Consider the following 20,467-nt stretch of genomic DNA (forward strand, 5'->3'; position numbering starts at 1 on the left):
TATCATCTGGCAGATGTTGCTGCTATCTTTGATGTACAGGTGCTAGTGTCTTGGGAGCAGTTTACAACTGCGACAATGATGGGGAACAGCTGGTCTAAAAGACATTTTCAATGACCTCCTGCCTTTGTGCACTACTTCTGAATCAATCAGTCAGATGTTGTCAGGTACGGGCTTGCAGATCTGTTTCCAGGTGAGGTAACCTTTATCAAAAGCTGTCTATTAAATAAGCAGTGTTCGTGCCAGGACCTTTATTTCAGGCCAAAGCAGACTCATTATTAACCTCTGCAAAATTACGTACAATGCGTACAGTGCTTAAGTGATCTTACATTTTTTACAGTTATTGAATATTCAAAACCAAAATATATTCTGTAATCTTCATGTTCATTTACTAATACAGAAGTCTTCTACAACTTAAGCAATGTATAAATATGATTTTAAACACATTGGCTTATAATGACACAGGTACTGTAAATTGTGTGCATGTGTACCGTTTGCATTTTTGTATCTATGTAAAAGAATCATGCAAAACTTTGGTAGAACTATACAGCTACAGTGCTAATAAGTTTGTAAATCTCCAATACAGTATAATTATGTCAATTACAATTTCCATGATACCCTAATTTAATAGAAACTGGTCTTTTATTAAATAACCAAAAGGGTTTATATTTACTGATTCAATGCTTATTGAGATGTAATGGTGTATGACATTGAAGAAAATTAATAATTAAGAATTAGTGTACATGAAATAATAAGTTAACCTCTAGTTTACTTAACATATTGAGGGGATAATTAGAATCAGGTGGTTAAATAATGGCACAAAAAATAGTAGATATTCAGCAGGCTGAAAAGGATTACAAAACCATCCAAGGCTTCAATCATCCACTGTTAGATAACCTACAAATATGACTCTACCTAGGACCAGTTATTCTGCCAAAATCTCCCTAAACCCAACTTTGGAAGGAGTGACAGAAAGTTACAAAGAACCTCAGAGTAAAGTCTGAGTCTCTGTAGGTCATTATCCCAGCAGCTAATGTAAGCTGTCTTGCCTGAATGGGAAAATACTGATTGAGAGGATTGACAGGTGGAAACCATTACTCTCTACAAAGAATTTAGCCACCCAGAGTGCTCATGGATGATTCACAAGACTGCAAAAATGCCCTCTGGAAAGACATTTGATCTTTCTGGCCACAATGGGAATTTGTTTTTGTGTGGCGCAAGTCAAACACTGCCTTAAAACAGAAGAACCTCATCCTGACCATCAAGAATGGTTTTGGGAGTATCATAGTTTGGGGCTACTTTGCTGCTTCAGGATGTAGATCACTTGCCATCATTGACAGAACCATGTTTTTAGCATTGCATCAATTTATCTGCATGTTTTAAAGAGAATTTCAGGTGATCCACTTAGCTGAACCTGAGATTAAATTGGATCATGCAGAAAGAATATTATTCCAAACATACAAGCAGATCTACAATAGCATGGCAGAAGATGAAGCAATTACAATCTATTACATTTATCTTTCCTTAAAAGACTGTCAGATAATTTCTTTTGCAAAAAGCTTACAGAGGTGAATGTGTTTAGTGATCTTTAAACCTTTGAATTTCCTCTATAGTCCCATTTCTTACAATATGACTGTCCCATCTTCTGCATTAAAAAGTGTTAAAGAACAGTTGTTTTCTCAATGAGCACATACTTCCTCCCTAGTTACTAAAAAAGAACTGTCTGAACAGCACAGTCCTGTAGTCAAAGATCACTGAGTGGTATGCGGCACTCTAACATACTGTATGAAAAATAAAGTCTTAGTCATAGTCAAGACACCACAAATGTAGTTTTTCCTCAGAAGATTTCAGGATCCTTTCTTTCATAAACAGCTTTCAAAGCTAATGCGTATAGTGCTCTTTAAACCTTTTTTCCTCCTCTGCAGTCACATTTATTATAATATGACTGATTCATCTTCTGCATTAACAAATGTTAAGGAATCGCACTGGCTTTAGAAAAAAAAACCAAGAATGATCTGAACAGCACATAAAGACCACTGATGTGTCAAAGATCATTGTAGTTAGAGATCACTGATGTTTTTGACAAATTGTAAAACAGGTTTATTTACAATTAAAGGGCAGTCATTGTGCATTGTTTCTACAGATATAACACTGCAAAGTAGGCAAAGAACCTTATAAGAGTTCTGCAAAATAATAAATGCACACAGTACATTCCTCCAAATAAAATATGCCAAGGTACAGAAGTTTGTGAAGTTTTAAAATCAGCATTTAGGAGTGAATAGGCATAGCAAAGTTATTCCAATACCTTTCAAAATATATAATAAACATCAGCTAAATTAAAATTCATGGGTTCACATGCATTCTGCAAATAAATATGCAAATCTCGCTTTTGAATGTTCCTCTAAGCAATGTCCCATCTGCACCTGAACGATGTGCCTTAGCAAGTTAGCTTATGGTTTATATAAATGGAAGATTTTAACACCTCTGAGGAGTTGAGGGCACCAGTTTACAAGCAAATAATTAATTTGCTGTGTGTCGCAGATAACCGCTGCTGTTAATAAAGTGTATACGTTCTTCTACATTAAGACAGTATTGATATGATTTCAAAACATGTGGGCTTTGTTATATATCTCACACAAAAAATAATTTTCATTATTTGTTATTTTTTAATAAGGTTCAGGTCAAAGTTCACGGTTCAAAGTTGCATACCTAAAATGGTTATCTGATTTTCCACCTCATCATCTAATATGTGATTAAAACCTCTATTATACAAAAACAATTCCGTTGAAATATACACTTAAATAACTTGCAGACACAGAATTGGGGAAACTGAAAAACTAAGAAACAATTAAAATTATGTCTTAAACCTCATCCAAAAAGTCAGTTTAACAGTTCAGCTAAAAACCAAATCACTTGAAATAATAGTCTTTTCCCTTGACAAACACATTTTTTCAAAGGTTCAGCATATATTTTAATCATATTTACCTAGATGGAATTATGCTGGGTGGAATGGTGGTTCAATGATTAGCATTGCTGCCTTGAAGTGCTGGGGCCCTGGGCTCAATTCTTAATCCAGGCTCAATCCAGGGTGTTATCTACCTGTGTTCTCATGGTTTTCCAAGTTTTCCTACTTGGTTTCTGGGAAAATTGGCCCTTATACGGTAGTGTATGTGTGTGTGTGTGCCCTGTGAAGGACTGGCGTCCAGTCCAGGGTGCATCCTGCCTTGCACCCATTGCTTGCTGGGATAGGCTTCTGCTCCACCGTGACCCTGAATTGGATGAAGTGGTTAGAAAGTGGATGCTAGTGCAAAGTGGAACTACTGTATTGTAACTAAAGCAAAGCATAATCATATAAAGGTACAGAAGTTCCCCTTATACAATAAATCCATAATATAGCTTAGAGCGAAACAACTTATAAAGTGGAATTAATATCCATGTGGAGTAGTGATATTAGCTTCAGATACATTCCCCACATGTACAGTTCAGATATATACTGTACATACAATGTACTATGGAACATACCAACAATAAATAGAAATAGTTAAGACAAGTTTGTTATTATTTTTACCTTAAATTGATCTGTGTGATGTGCTTGAAGTGCTTTATCATGTCTATTCTCTCAGCAGTCCTCAAACTAACATGTTGCATCTCACAAATAGCACTTAACTTTGCACCAACACATGTTTGCCCAAAGTTTAATGGATAACACATATAATATTTTAAGATAAAGTGTGTGCACTTGCAATGCATTCACTTCAAAACTTACTGACAAGTATGGAGGACAATGAAAAGGAGTGTGGTATAACGTCTTGGTGTACTACAGTGCCTGCTACAAAACTCTCCCAGCCTATGTCGCTGGCTTTTAACACCTCGAAAAGTGATTTAAGTGTTCTGTATCTAAGGATCTATTCATCTTACAATGAATTTAGTTTCTGTAATGAACTGACGAAGCATCTGCAAAGTGATAAATTTCATGGCAATTTAAAATGTGTACCCACATCTCCGGCTTTGGGTACTGAATTAAAACCAATATTAGCTGTTCATTTGGTTAGCACAGACCTAAGCACAGTAGGTAAATTGTCAAGCACTCACATATTCCCCGTATGTATCCTGTGCTGGGGGAGGCGGAGGTCTGTATCCTGCAGGTGGTGGCGCCCCTCTTGCTCTCTGTGCAGGTAGGCTCCGTCCTCTGGCCACAGTGACTCGAGCAGGAGGCGCTCCTCTAGGGGCAGGGGCGCCCCGGGGCACCACAGCCTGGGGTGGGGGGACCCCTCCGCGACTTCTAGGATTAGGTTTTAGGATAAACAGAGTGAAAAGATAAGATTTTACCACTGTATTTAATGCTGAGCTTTGTCAGTTGAATACAAATCGCCCAGAAACCAATATAAAAATGAGCATTGTTAGATTTAGGAGTTTGTGCCATTAATTACATCGAAGAAAAATAAAGTGACTGCAGCTTTAAGCTTTATGAACATCAATATTAATATGGTCCAACAAAGGTGCTCTTGTCTGAAGCTGCATGCTCCTGAATTCAATCATATTCTAAGTGCAGCATGAGCACTACACCTCACAATTACTAAGTAGCTAAAACAGCCCTTGATGTTTTCCTGAAATATTTCAACATCCCACTTATGCCAAAAGAAATACCTATTAATCTACTATTTGGTCTCACAGTTTCAGAATGCTGAAAGGCAGAACCAACTAATCAGACTTCTAAATCCAATAGTTGATTAAATGGGCATTATAGGAATATTATTATGGAAATTAATATAAATCTGCTTTACATGACTGATAATTTTGACTTTACATCCATGAAAGTGGAATTAAAAGTCTATTTTATTTGTTCTTTCTTCAGTGGTACAAAATGGAGAGAGCTACTGTAACTAAAACACATTCACAGTCTTCTCTCGACAGACACATCGACAGATGTTTGCTTTGAAATACACGCACAATCTTTTTGGAATAATCACAAAACCAAAATTAAAAGTGTTCATTCATTTCCATTATTCTATTCAATAACGTAAGAAATAAAATAAGTGATGTTGAAGATTTATACCTGGGCAATCCAGGGGCTGGTGTTCCTCTCCCTCTTGCAACTGTTTTTCCCCTTACAGATGGCACTTCTGCATCTTCAGACCCTCCATTTAGATATGTCAGCTCCTGAAGTTGTGCCTGTCTGATTTCATCATTGTAATCCTGAAGATGGAGCACAAGCATAGAGTACTGAGATTAAATTACACCATATTAAATTACTTAATTTATCTACAGGTTACAGCCCAGCAATATTTAATTAATCTACTTACTGGAACAACATTTCCTAAGGCAACAAATATTTCTGATTCTTTGCTGATATTAGGATACAGCAAGTTTTAATATCACAGATAACTATACTCATTACAGTTGCTTCCCAAATACGTGCAGATACATATTTGATGTTTATTAATAGTCTGTAATCACAGCTGAAAGGAAGGGATTGACATAGTTATTTATGTCTTAATATTTGAGCCTGATATTTAAAAAGAGAAGTACAAGAAAATATGCATTCTTTTCTTATTCTATTACCAGTATATATACATTTTTTTTAATTTCAGTAATAAAATAAATTGTGCTAATATGTTTCAATATTTTATACTTTTTTAGACTGAGAGTGGGTACATATAAAGTAGATATCGGATAAATTAACAGTTGCCATAACCATTGTCCTTTAACACTAAGCACTGGTATCTATTGCTCAAAAGCCAGACAAGATACGTACTGGTATGAGAAACTTTTTGATTTCTTCAAGTGCATGCCCCATTCTAGCATAGGCTTCTGCTGGTGGAGCAAACACTTCAATGAGCACATGAAGGTCCTCATTCAGATGCTGGTACTTAGCCTCACCACTCTTTCGAAGCTCTTCTTCCTGCAAAGCACAACAATATCAGTGGCTCCACATAATAAAATGCTACATCGGCTGCATTGGAAATCAGCCTCACAGGACCAGCTTTCTGAAATCACTGTGGTAGAGATAACATACAGTACAGTATGTCAATAATCAAGCTGGCTTCTTAAACAGGCTTTGGTGCCAGTGGAATAAGATCAGACACGTCTTGCCTGTCTATCTATGACCAAAATCTATTGTTTTCCTATAAAAAGCAGACAATCTGTTTATCCATGCATGCAGCTTTCAGAAAAAAAAAGTTAACCAAGGAAAACAGGAGACGTTTCATTCATGTGACCATTGTAAGCACTCAAGCTCTATTTATTTCATGTAAATATACAGGATCATATTTTCAAAAGTTGTGTTTACAGAACCTAAATCAGCAGATTTTGATCACGACGGCCTCACACAGTGAATTAAAGTGTTCAGACAGAAATATATGGAAAGGGAATTTTAATTCACAATTTTCTGCATATTTTCATTCATTCTAGTGTTATTTCAAATTGAATCAATTCCACTACAAAGACTAAGCATCACCATCCAGTTTTGAAGATTTAATTGTAGCAGTTAAACTATAAGTTTAGATTACTGCAATATTTGTCTTGAAAGAAGCATAAGATATTTAAAAGAATTCATAAAATAATCGAAACCTAGAAATAAACGGAAATCAAGGACATTTTTATTGACAAAAAAAATTGTGATACATTTTCTTTATGAAGCATGATACACTGTACAAATGAAGTTAGTGTTGGGTATGATTTTCCTTAGCATTAACACAGCACTGCCCTCACTGACACATAGACCCGATCAGCCATCTGAGAGCACAGTATTTGTCTCTCAGCAGTCAATATATTACGTGTGAACAGACCCTGACTTTGCATGTTCAGATGTGTAAGTTATTTCTTTCTGCAATACATTGTGCTTTCACCTTTGCAGCCTGAAAACGATTACGCAGATTGAACAGGAAATTTATATGGTTTCTATGGAGTAGTCTGCTGGTTATTGAAGCCTATCATTCTGCAACTTATCTTACAATTGTGCCATTAGAGCCAGATGTTCTTGTGGTAATTAAAAGCTTGTCTTTTTGAATGGCTATTTATACACATTTGTAGTCTATTGAATTTGCCAATTTGAACTCAGCGTAGGAAGCAAACACAGACAACCTCGATGTTTTTTATGTAATCACATTACTTGAGTTTAGTACTTTATCGCAAAGAATACTTTAACTTAAAATTTCAACAATTTCTTCTATTCACTATTTGAAATGAAAAAAGTATTAAGCACAGTATGTAACCAATGAGCTACTGATGTGAGATGTGGATGGCTGCGTTTTCATTTTGCATTGTTATGAGATCTAAAAGTTTAAGGATAATTCAAGCAGTAATTTAGTTCTAACTTCTTTAAAATACAAAGTATAAAGTAACAGCTTATTACTTAGAGCAGCAGAATTACCATCTTTAGTGTGATCACATCAGGTCTCAGAAGCTAAGCAAGGATGCATCAGTCCAGTACAGGAATGGGAAAACTCTTAAGAAAAACCTGTTTGCTGGTTTAAATGATATTGTTGGGAGCAGTGGGTGAGACTCTTCCCTCCGAGACAAAACATCTGAGCAAAAGTCCTTTATGATGACCACGAACAGTGTCGTATACTGTAGGTGGTGCCATTCATTAGGTGGCACATTAAATTGAAGTCCTAAGTACATGTACAGCATGCAGTCATGAGTCTTTGAAATTTATATTTTATATACACTCTATTCCTCACATTCAAAGTGAAAACTAAAATGAAAGAAAAATAGATTATTAATATGAAAGAGAAATGGATAAGTCCTGATTGCCTAAGTATTCAAACCCTTTGTTGGTAACAGGTAACAGTAGATTAAGTGGAATCAGTGTGCAATAATAGTTGTTTTACATGATTTTACAGCAAATGCATCTCTGTAAGGTCCCTTGGTCAGATAGTGAATTCCATTAAACGATTCAACTCTGAAGACCAAGATGCTCTTAAAACAACACCGATAAAGTGATTGAAAATTACAAAGAGAAAGATATGAATGCTTCAAAAACACTGAAAATCCCCTTGAGAACTGTGAAGTTGATCATTAAAAGCTAAATGTACATCATGCAGGTACAGTATCTCTCGGACATTGTCTAGATCTGGCTGTTCCTCCTATGGGAGCAACCAGGCAAAGAGAAAACCAGTTAAGGATACATCTGCGGGACCAACAGCAATTTTGAAAGATCTATAGTTCAATGACTGAGATGGAAGGAAAACACACTTGACTCATAAATCTCACATGTAGTTTTCAACTAACTACTGTATTTAAGTGGTTCTGCAAACATGTTTTGTGATCAGGGTAGAAAAAGTTTGAACCTTTTATTTTAAATGCAATGTTTCACATGTGATGCAAGCCCAACCTAAATACCCTACTGCCCAACATGGTGGTAGCAGAATTACAGTATGTTGTAGTTTTGCTTCTCATTGGCAGGAACTGGGGAGCTTATCATACCAGCTAGGAACATAGTTGGAGCAAAGTACTAGATAAATCTTGGAGAAAAGCCTGCTTCTGACCTAAAACAGGATATTGACACAATGTACGAGACCAAAGCTACATTGAGGTGACTTAAGAATAAGAAAGTGTATGTTCTTGAGTTGCCTAGGCAAACCATGACTTGAATCATGTTGTGGGAAAAAAATGAAAACTGTGCCTATAAGCAATCCTGAATCAACCAAGAAGTACCAAGAAGAATGGTCTAAACATTTCACTGTGGTACTTTGGAAAATTGGTCGACCCTGTGTTTCCCCTGGGCACTCTAGTTTTGGGACAAGACAGTCCCATTGCTCGCTGAGATGGGCTCTGGCAAATAGCAAATATTACCTCAATGAATCTAATTCTCATTGAATTGCTGAACACTCTTTTTCAATAGTACAATAGTATAATTTTTTCTGCAGGTGATAACTTATGGCTAATATAAGGTACCGGATGCTCATTTCCATCCGTCTCAGTACTGTAAACTGTAACATACTAGGGAATTGGTTGTGGTTTTCTAGGCATCTTTGTAAAGGTGGGTCTCGCCAACAATGTAAAGTATGTTCATGAAGTTGAAAATTTATAATGAAAGATCTTTTGTATCCTTGAGTCTTGAGCCCTTATAGGGTTTTTCCTTCAAGAAATATGTGTTCTTCCAGCAGTCCAAGCTTAAGCAGTTTCCAAATTATCTTGCTAAAATAGGTTTGCATTTTCATTCATCCATGCATTAAGGTTTGCAGGGAATGCAGAGTCTAGCAGTTTATTATATTATATTATATTATTATATAGGCAAGCAATGGACGTTATACAGGGTACATGAAGGACGGGACGCCAGTCCATCGCAGGGCAATACACACTCACACCAGGGCCATTTTTTCCAGAAGGCAGTTAACGTACCAGTGTATCTTTGGACTGTGGGAGGAAATAAGAACACCTGGAAGAAATTCCATAAACATGGGGTGAACATACAAAGCATACATACTTAAGCACCCAACTGATAATGGAGCTAAATATTTAATCACATTGTTTTGTTTCATACTCTGCATGCTAAAATGGGCAAGGTGATTTTTTCATATTTTCATTATGACTAAAATCAACTTCAATTATATTTGTATATATTTCAATTTTAAATTACACTGCACATAGTGCTCATATATGATACACTAGACAGGGCCTATGTAATTGTAAATGTGTATGAAGTGTTCAGTTGCCTTTAGATCAGAAATACAAAAGCAAAAAAAGATGTGCAGTAGCTGTATAAATACACCTAGACTACATGGACAAGCATTAGGGACTCATTAAAATGATGAAGACCCAAAGTATACAGCTTAATTAGCCTTTGTTTACTAGCCTTCACCCTCCCTCCAGCTATTCAAGTGTATTTATACAAGTACAGTGGTAGGCAGGACACAGCCATGTAATTTGTCTACACCAGGGATTAAATTCCATCCTTTCGTGTTCACTAATACAGTGTTTCTCATGCTGAGAATACTCTTGTGCTCCATGTAAAGAGCCTAGAAGATAACAAATCTTGGCCTCATTGAAAGGATGTACACCAAACAGGGAAGCATTACATTAAAGATTTCAGTGGGATGCCCATTGTGGATATGTGTTAAACATAAATCATTTTAGAATAATACAGTATATGATGAATATCATTTGAATGGCACACAAGGCATTAAAGGAAACATCGTGCTGGACATTAATTAATTGAAGCAATTATAAGAAGTCTGCCCTTGACAGTTGATTTTTTATCTCTTTGTACTTGTATGTAAACAAATACAACAATAATACATTGAATGTTTTAATGACTTTAGAGATAAAGACATTGATGTCATTTATATTTTAACAGAAAAAAAGAAAATCTAATAAGTTCAAGACTCATTTGTTGCAATGAAGGACATTGTGTACATTAGTCCAGCTTCAGTGGAATTAGAATTACAAGTTAAATAGATGTATTGAAATAATTCTCATTATGCATCCCATTTCAAATGCTTTCCCACTGACCAGAAATTTTTAATATACTTCCAGCAGCACCATTTTTGCTGTAATTAGTTTTGTTTTGGTAACCCACAGATGAACCAAATGTACCCATTTTAAGGGATCCCTCTGGGTGTTAGTGTTTTCCTATTGATAAATAAAAAGTACTCATGCTTATCGATCACATTGATCAGAACTGCATTTTCTATTTTCAAATAAAAGGGTGCTTCAATAAAGAAGTTAACAAAAGTTCCCATTGTAAAACATGACTGTATTTGTTCAAACATACAGAACAATTTATACTTAATAGCAAGCCAGAGGCACCAAAGCCAATCTTCATGGGGCAAGGCACAGAGCACTCTTTGTCATTGAGATCAAATAAACATTTAAAGCAGGGCAATAATTCTCAGGGGAAACCAATAATAAAATTGTGCTACAATATAAGACACCTTTCCACTTGATCCGTTAGCCATAAATTAAACAGTGACACCAACGTGGTCTGAAGAATACAGAAATTACTAAATGCCAGTTCATACCTGCAAGGTAGGTGGTTCACACCAAAAATGTAAATACTCACAGCAGGTGACAAACAGTGGCCTTGAACTGCACCCTTTCTGCAGTAATATGACAAATGCTTCAGAGAATTCCAACCTGGAGGATTTGTGAGTGGCTTTAGTACGGAAGGAATGTTATCAATTTTATAAAAACTAACAAACTGCTTATCTTTTAATTTCCTAACTGCTTATAACCCTGGCAAGTGGAAACGTACCAGGGGGCATCTATAGGTCAGTGGAAAAGTACAGCCCATATCTTAAATATAGTGAAAAGGGAAGCCAAATGTCTTGTTTTGCAAATGTAAGCAATAACGAAAGTCTTAATAAGGAGTTGTTTTCCGCTACCCAAGCTTGGCTAAAAAAACGAATGATTCGTTTTAGGGATTAGGTAATCTACGTATGTTAAAGGTATGAAGTTTGTCTGTTACTGTGTATAAAAAGCGCTGAGCAACATCTTTCGGCGAAACTAGCTTTTGCAAGCTGATCTCCCGTATGCTTATGAATAAACAGCTCTTCTTTCACCAACACCCGGACTCTGACATTTTAATGTTTCTTCAGTACTCATAGGGCATGCATGTTTCAGTATCCCAAGTACCCATGAACTAAGGAATATTCACTATAGAGCCCAAGGGAATTTTCTTTAATCAAATTTCAGATATCTGTTTTTTTTTCTGATCATGATTTTAATACAGCAAGCAATCCTAGACATGGATTAAGTTTGTAAATATCCATTTTGTTATAACTGACACGATTGTAATCCCTCCTCTTAAGGGCGCTCTGGCTCTTTCTTATTTTGCTAATTATGTGCACCTGCCCCCAGTCCTGCCCCTCCTTATTTAAGCCTGGCACTCTCGCTACTCTGGGCTCAGCATTGGGAGATGGACGCCCGGAAGCCTGCCTACCAGCAGGTCCAGGAGAGACCCAATGGCATAGGGTTCATCACGGCGTCCTGATCTGAGTCCGGGGCTCAACTGAATCCGGGGCCTCAGAGCTCCTGGCCTCGTCATCCTGTTTTTATTCCCCGTCCCTGTCAACCTGCCCTGATCCTTGTCATCTCCTCCCCATTGTCCTACTCCACTTACTTCCGGATTATACCGTCTGCATAGGGTCCTGAACTACGCTGGACCAGCTCCCTTTACAATAACATGGGGTCCGGTGATCTCCATCCATCCATTTTCTAACTGCTTCATCCAATTCAGGGCTGCAGGAGATGCTGAGCCTATCACAGCACAAGGCAGGACACACCCTGGATGGGACACCAGTTCATTGCAGGACAAACACAGACACAAACACACCCAGGTCAATTCCCCACAGGTTAGTTAAACTACAATTATGTCTTTGAACTGTGAAACGAAACCAGAAGCCAGAGCACCTGAAGGAAAAACACACAAACACAGGAAGAGCATACAAAACACCATGCAGATAGCACCCCAGGTCAGGAATTGAACCCAGGACCACAGTGGTGTAATTTTTCTTTCAGGTGTCATGCACTTTGATCAAAGAAATTAAATCATATGGTGCATCTTAATATTTTACTCTTTTTGCAAAAGCCAGGTAGGTTTAAGTTACTACGCACAAGTAATATGCTCCCATGAGCTCAGGACAAAGTAGACAATCATGTTGGTCACATGCACATTCAAACCTGCTGGGATAACTTGTTTTCAAGCGTAAGTGGTCTTGTCATCTTTCATATGGAAACACAGTTGTACACATTATTGTTTGTGAGTTTAGAATAGGGAACTATGTCAGTGTACAAACTGTAAAGGAACTAGTAGAAGTTAATTCCAACCTAAAAAGTAAAAACATTTCAGCTGTGGAGCGTTCTCACACATCTGAAGAAGGCTGCACAGCTTGAAACATTGTGTTTTTTTTCTTTTTACTTTTCAGCATGGAAGTAACCTCTAAATGTTATTTTTATTGTATCAATTGTATAGATCCTCATCCAAAAGCAAACTAAAAAAAAGCAGACTAAAAGTTGAATGTTTAATATTTGATCAAACTAAACATGGAAAATTAATGTCTTATGATTAAAAGCAAATATTGTGGGTAGAAATATGTGTGTTTGCTTTGCAGAGAATTGGATGTTGAGCACTTAGGTTTAGTTCTCACAATAGAAGTAATGTACAGTCCATCCATCTGTTTTCAAGCTGCTTCTACCAGTATTTTAAATGTTTAAAATACATTTTATTACAAAAACATAAACCCAACTAATTGTGATTTGTTTATGTCCCAATATAATACATAAAAAATGTTACCTTAGCAATATCAGAGCACTGTATTATATAGATGTTATTCATGTTTCTATGCACCAATATAAAAACTTTTTTGTGAAAATGGGTCTTGAAAAGGTTATTTGATTTGTCTAGGTATTTATAGGAAGCAACATATATAAAGGATACTTCAACTTAATTTATTTATTGGAAGTGAAATGTATATTTTATGTGAAAATTTTATGTGAAAATTGATTAAGCACTTTTCAAGAAATATATCACCTCTGTCACTTCAACCATTCAGTGATACTATTGTAAGTTTTCAAGAAAACTGTCACTGACTTCTAAAACAGTTTTTTATGGAACATTTTCTTTTACCAGGGTTTCTGACATCTATCATTAAAGACTATTGAAGAGATGTATCAAATGTAGGAAAAAGTGATACCTGAAACTGGTATGGCTACAAGTTGCTGGTGAAAGACCAGCATAAAAGACAAGTTGTGTCACAGATGGCTTGTTCCTCCATAAGCTCTGCATAGTCAGCCCATGCATGTATAACAACTAAAAGTGATCTGTTAACAACATGAGAGGTTCTTGAGTCGGTAACGGTGAGATAGCTTCTGATGCTCACCTTTTCTTTGTCTCTCATGGAACCTTTTCCAAGAATCGACATCTTTGTGAGAGTGTCTTCCTGCAGCCTTTTTAAGGAGTTTCCACGTGGCCCAAGGAGTTTTCCGACAAAGTTAAACTGAAAAAAAAAAACACACGATACAAGAACGGTGCAAATAAATCTTTAGTCCACATCAATAAAAGCACCGTACAAAAAATATAGTGAAAGGGGACTGCTTAAAACTGCAAAAACAGCTAATGTATATCATAATGAAAACTGAATTTTTAGTAATCAAGGGCCATCGTAAATTCTAAACATCGTTAGAATTAATACACAAGAGGGGGCATTTGTTTTTAGCAGGTTATCAATCTAAGCATCTCCTCCAGCCACTTCTTGAAATAGTCCAGCTTCAGCAACATGGCCGGTTGGTGTAGGTGCATTCACTTTATATTGTTCAAAGTAAGTTATTAATGACAAAATTATCTGTGATGTATGTATAATGGAGTTAAGTAATTAGAACAATATAAATATAATATTTTAAACATTATTTCAATTTCATATCAAATGAAAGATCCATAGTGACTTTTTCTTAGCCTTGTAGAAATGCAGATATTTAATCGATATGCACCATCATTGTGCTATTATGATTAGGCTCGGTTTGAATCCATTAATGCACAAATGGCAATCAAATCAAAAGCTTTGCAAATTGGGATGGAATTGTAGGGCATGCTCGCTGAAGCTGGTTTCCGTCTTTCCTAAAATGAAGAGCATTAAAGTTAGTGCTTGCTGAAGTTGAGGACATGGGTTAGAGTATTGCCTTTGGGACAGACCAGGAGCCTTGTTTTAAATAGAAATGAAAACCATTTAGTAACCTTTTGTGTCAAGCTCATTCATACATATACTGATTTTTAGTAACTTATCAGAAAACTCAAGGAGCAAAGATTGGAGCAAGAAAAAGCTAAAAAGAGACAGCCACAGAGAAGAAAGAAATTGTTTTGCTCTGCAGTGCTCCTGTTGGGCTTATACCCCTGCCTGGGAGAGCACTGCTAGCTGTTAATTAGCAGCCACACAAAGAAACATGCTTTATTATTTTAGGTCTCACCTGTGCCTGCTCTGTCTGTTTCTTTGCAGCTCGGTTAATAAGATTTCCTGCAGATAGCATATCCTTGAGCTCAGGAACATGGAATAACAAGCTTTAGGGCTGTTAGCCAGCAGGCTGCAGGGCAAGTGGTGAGTGGTAACAGTTGCTTTTAGGATCTGAACACTAAGGGCACTTTGTAATTAGGTTTTGTTCTTTTCAATTTTTCCAAAGGAAATCTTTACTTCCTTACATTCAATAGTAATCTTGACACAAAAACTCAATTTCTGTTTCTTTATTAAAACAGAGGGGCAAATGCACTACTGTGCTGCCCCTTTTGCAGCTATTGCAAACCACTGCATTGAATGAGTAATTCTTGGGTGAGATACAACTAGTTAAGCACAATATCTGTTAGCAGCTTTTTATTAGAATGCTTGTAGCCCTCTTTAGTCTTAAACAACTGTGTAACTACAGTATAACCATTTCAAAAGAATGCTTGATATGAAAAACAAGAGGGTGTAATACTAATCTGTGTAAGGAGCTTTTTTAAAATTTTAAAAGAAAAGTTTGCTGTTGCACAGCAAAAAAAAAAAAGAAACAGTAAAAGCACCAAAGTCGATAGCTGTGCTCCTCATTGGTATTTGTGGTTTATGTAACATGAACAAACAAAAAGAAAAGAAATGAGAAAACAGAAAGTAGGAGAGGGAACCAAAAATAAGAATCCTGAATTTACATTATTTTAAAATAATTTAAAAATATTATTTGTGACAATAGTGAAAGTAATAGAGATAAAAACAGGTGACATTGAATAGCATGTTCATATCTGTTAACAACAATTCTGCAGGGTAAGTGTATTTCCAGTAGAAATTCCCAAATACAGTAGATAGTAATGCACAAAGCAGTAATATCACCTCTGATTTCTGTTAAAATGTAATAAAACTGCAGGTTAGAGTACTGTAATTATTTGCTAATTGGGGTATCTTTGAAGGTACTAAATAGGCTTTAAGTGTTCCAGGTATTTCTGTGGATCATGAGTCAACTAAAAGTCAACTAAAAGTACTCTGCATCAGCAGCTAACACCCAATCTCTGTAAATTGCAATGGCTCCCTGTGAAATTTATTATAGACAATAGGGTTCTCTTGCCCATTTATAAGGCAATCTTTGGTCCAGCTACAGGGTATTTTAGGGATTTATTGCATGAGTATACTCCATCTCTTAATTTGATTCTGGCCTTCTTACTAAAGAAGATGCTCCACAAAATGTGCCAGAGAAGTGCCTCATGTGCAGTACCATATCTATACAAATCATTGCCCAAATCCATTAAAGACTGTGGAACTGACATTTGTAAAAATCGCTTAAAACCCACATTTTCACTAAAGGTTATAACGTATAATAAAATCTTACTCTTGCTTTTACTGTCAATTTGTTGGGCATTCTTCTTTCTCTTTTCTGTTGTTGCACATTTCATGTGTGCTATTTCAGAGCAATTTGAGTTAAAGATTGCTTATAAAAATATGTCTAGTACTGTATGCCTGACATTAAACTGGCCACTAATAAAAAAGCAATTCGTAACCAAGTGAATTAAAACTTTAAAATGTTATTGTTGTTATTATGTTATTGTTATATTATCAATAAAAAAATATGTATTTTAGGTGGGTAGCTGCGTCAGCATGCATAGGCTGCAAAGGAACAATAGGTTTATTCCATGCTGAAAAGAGAAGAAAGAAAACACAATGTTTTGGCCATGGAGCCTTCTTCGGGTATGAGGTAGAAGGCTCCATGGCCGAAGCATTGTGTTTTCTTTCTACACTTTTCAGCATGGAATAAACCTATTACTTGTTCCTTTGCAACTATTTATTTTGTTTGTCACTAACCATAGAGTAACAGTAATATAGGGTTTCAAGAAGGTCTTCCAGAAATTGTTATTTAGAAAGTCTAAATTTCATTATTTTGAAACTGTACCCAAAACTTTAAATCTAAAATCCTCCAGAAAATAAGGAGAAGAGGAAGAAGAACTGTTGGTATTATGTGCATCATTACATACAGTATATTAAAAAATATAATTATTATTTCTTGAAAACTAGTCTGTAAGAGCTTTTTCAGATTTACACAGTTAAAATTTGTGAGTTCAAATTAAGAACATAAGAATGGCTACAAACAAGACGATGTCAAGAATTTCATCCAGCTGTTTCTTGAAGGATTCCAGGGTATTAGTTGAATCTACATGACTGGGTATGTTGTTCTATCCTACAACCCTGCCTCCTGTTTTCAGTTTTATGTGCACGTCAATGAAGTATCCACTTCTGTCCTCTGGTTTGTGTTTCACTGTTTACTCTGAAAAAGTCTACTTCTTTTACTTTGTCAGTGCCCTTGAGGATTTCAAATACTTTCATCACATATCAATAAATCCTAAAAGGAAAGAAAATGTGGCAATATACAGTATAATGTAAATTGGTTTTAAAACCAACATATTGACTAAACATGACTATTTAGTCAAGTGAAAATGTTTTGATATCGATGATGAGCACAACTTTAATGAAGATTAATATAAAAGAGATTTATTAACTATATTTTCCTCTTCATCTTGCAGAAAGAACATCAAACATGTTTTTTTTCTCAGGTTGAGAATGTATTATTAAAATCTTGGCTTACTTTTATACTTCTCCAAGAGTTCAGAGACTGAAATGGTTTTCTATTTTACAGGGGTAAGCAGCAGCACAGGCAAAAAAAAAACACTAGCTGAAGATGAAAGAATGGGACAAACAGAAAAAAAAACTTAAAAATACATACAGTACAGTACATTGAAACAACGGTGTTACACACTCCTTTATGACTGTTGCAATTAATGAGAATATATGGTGAACAAGCATTTAGAATCTAGATAACAAGTCATTATAAATGTGATATACTGAAAATTTAAACCACATATTTGTACCTCTAATTATGATGCAATGCGAGATTAGCATATCCTCTAAAATGTGTCATGATCATCATTCCTCCTCTAGAGGGCACTCTTACCTTTTTTCGTTGAGTTCCCTATCCCCGTTTCCCTATTTAAGCCCGGCGTCTCCGTAGTTCTGGGCTCAGCTTTGGAAGACAGAAGTCTGAAGACCCGTCTATCCACTGGGCTCAGGAGTAGTCTGAGGGCAAGCCTTTTTCCCCAGACGTCCTGACCTACTGAGTCCAGAGCTCGGAGCGCCTTGTCCCGTTATGGTTTTAACCTTTCGTCTTCCTACTTCCCTGTTCCCTGCATCTCTGATGGATCTCCTGGCACTTGGACCTTGGACTGCGCACTGATTTCCCCCTTTGGACTTCCTTTTGGACTCATTCGCCTGCGCTCCCCCCATGCACTGGATCACAGTCTTCACCACCCCCCTGTCCATCATCCCATCTATTCCTCGCCATGTCTTCCCTGATGTCCTTCTCCAGTCACTTCCTGATTATACCATCCCACATAGGGTCTTTAACAACACACTTCATGGGAGTCAGAACCGACTTTCCGGCTTTTGTGACAAAATGTTACAGTTTATGCTTCCACGTTGCACTCTTCATTGGCTCTTTGTAAAAAAGAACATTTATGACAACGTGTGATAACATGCTATGAGTTTACACATGCAAAAGTGATGCTTTATTTTAAATCATGTTAGTAGCAGGAGTTGGTCATCAGTTTTAATCATGCTACAACGATGCTATAACTCAATGAAATATAAAGAAAAAGGCTTTCTGTAAATGTTTACAGCAAGAATGCTGCTGTATGAACTCTCAGATATTCAAGCCCTATACTTTCTTCCACAGTTGATTCTAAAAGAGCTACATGCTAACTGGACACAGTTAATTAATTAACTTAATTAACTGGTTAACCATGAGTAGAAATGATTTCCTCTATCTGGAGTCTGTAACCCAGGTTGAGCATTAATTCATCAATTGTTACAATCTGGCAAAAACAAAGAACTTAAAATTTTAAATTTAAAAAATATAAAAATTAAAAACACACAAAGATGTCATTGATTACTTTTTAAGTGTGTGTTTGAAAAAGTAACACAGAAACATTTTTAATGAGTTTAAATTCCCTCAGGTTACAGCAGTGCAACTCTAAAAATATGCAGAGCACTTTTCCATTAAAATAATTTAATTATAAAGTTGTAACAATGGTTTTTATTCTGCTTTCATAACCATATCAGATATTCATTCAATGATGAGTGTATTATTAACAGGGCCCACGTACAAAACTTGTGACCTGTATTTGAGTCTTTCAGCTCCAAGATGCTGATATAGTCTCCTCATTAAGCCATCAACCGAGCAATCCTTAACAGCAAGTCATGGCATTATTTTAATCATTTCAATTAAAATTTGCTACAAATTGAGAGCATCAACATGTTGATAAACAGAATACTTAAAAAACTATTGACATTTATTTAATCAAGCATTGTTGTGTTTTTTATTCAAATTCTGAAACTGTATTTTAGAAAATGTTTCAATAAAACATTGTGGTGTTTGCATTTACCAGGGAAAGCAGTATATAAAATGTCAACAGAAGATTGAAGATATTGTTAGAGCATTATAAAGATTTCTCCTTTACAGCATTTGTTCCTGAACAATTTGTATATACAGTAGATACAAATAATATATTTAAAGCTGAAAATTAAACTAATGCTGTAAGGTATTTTTGTTAAATTTGTTAAATTTCATGCAAAAAAATACACAATAGGAGGTTGTCTGCTAGCAGCACCTAAACATCACTTATGTATCATCAATGCATAATATTTCACAAGCCTTAGCTTCAAGGGTTGGCTGCCCCAGCATTCTTTAGCATTCAGGGAATGTGAAAACCTGATCATATGACAAAGGTACTGTACATCTTTTATAGTCTTACACCATAGACAGACTTGGTAACAGCTAACAAATAAAGCTTATCATATTCTAGTAGGAAATAATCTGATTCATTCCAAGCTTCAGTCAAATACATTCCCCTACTGTTTTACATTTCTCCATTTCCTGGAATAGAATGTAAAAGAAGGAGATCCAGAGCACACTAGGCATGGGGATGAATGTTTTTACGGTCTTTAGAACATTGGGAGCTGGTTAAATACAATTTGTTTGCTTTTGTAATTTACAAATTTCTAGTAATTAGTCAGCATTTCAGAAAATCCATAGAAGGTTTTCTCAGATACCGTTTACCTTTCCTGGCTGTGCTTGTTATGTATTTACTTGGCCGACTTTATTATAAGCTAGGTGTGCTCTAACTTCATTTCTTTCAAACCACTGCACCAGATTGACCAATTTCTTACCATACAGTACCTCACAACCACAGAGAGCTGTGAGTCTTAACATTGTATGCCTCTAAGCAAATTCTTCTTTAACACCTGTGACGGTGGACCCCACCTCCCACTGCACTCCCCCCTCCATGGCGCACGGGAATGCGCAGCTACAGTACCACACCGGAGGCTAATCAAGGCTGCGCTTTAAAGATCCTCAAGCACCCGCAGACGGGGTTCACGGTAGAACCGAATGTGTTCCCCTCAACGGCAACACAAACTAACTTCTCAGACCTGAGAAAGATTTCTCTCCTGTACCAGAGAACCGAAACCTC

At 36.2% G+C, this 20,467-nt stretch overlaps 1 protein-coding gene across 3 annotated transcripts in view; it reads right to left on the minus strand.

Annotated features, from left to right (window-relative positions):
* Positions 1 to 20,467, minus strand: part of khdrbs3 (KH domain containing, RNA binding, signal transduction associated 3) — a 147,310-nt gene that overhangs the window by 37,876 nt on the left and 88,967 nt on the right. For 2 of the 3 annotated variants that reach the window (XR_015925760.1, XM_088601846.1), the window contains exons 3-6: positions 13,821 to 13,937; positions 5,753 to 5,899; positions 5,054 to 5,193; positions 4,090 to 4,279 (exon numbers count right to left, since the gene is read on the minus strand). Coding sequence is in view for 2 of the 3 variants with exons in the window: in XM_088601846.1 (XP_088457972.1) it covers positions 4,090 to 4,279; positions 5,054 to 5,193; positions 5,753 to 5,899; positions 13,821 to 13,937 (594 nt within the window). In the remaining variant the exon portion in view is untranslated. The remainder of the gene's footprint in view (positions 1 to 4,089; positions 4,280 to 5,053; positions 5,194 to 5,752; positions 5,900 to 13,820; positions 13,938 to 20,467) is intronic. The other variant, XM_088601848.1, reaches the window with a different exon arrangement.

Source organism: Lepisosteus platostomus, chromosome 12, assembly GCF_059453375.1.
Source record: "Lepisosteus platostomus isolate fLepPlt1 chromosome 12, fLepPlt1.hap1, whole genome shotgun sequence".
NCBI classification, from domain to species: Eukaryota; Metazoa; Chordata; class Actinopteri; order Semionotiformes; family Lepisosteidae; genus Lepisosteus; species Lepisosteus platostomus.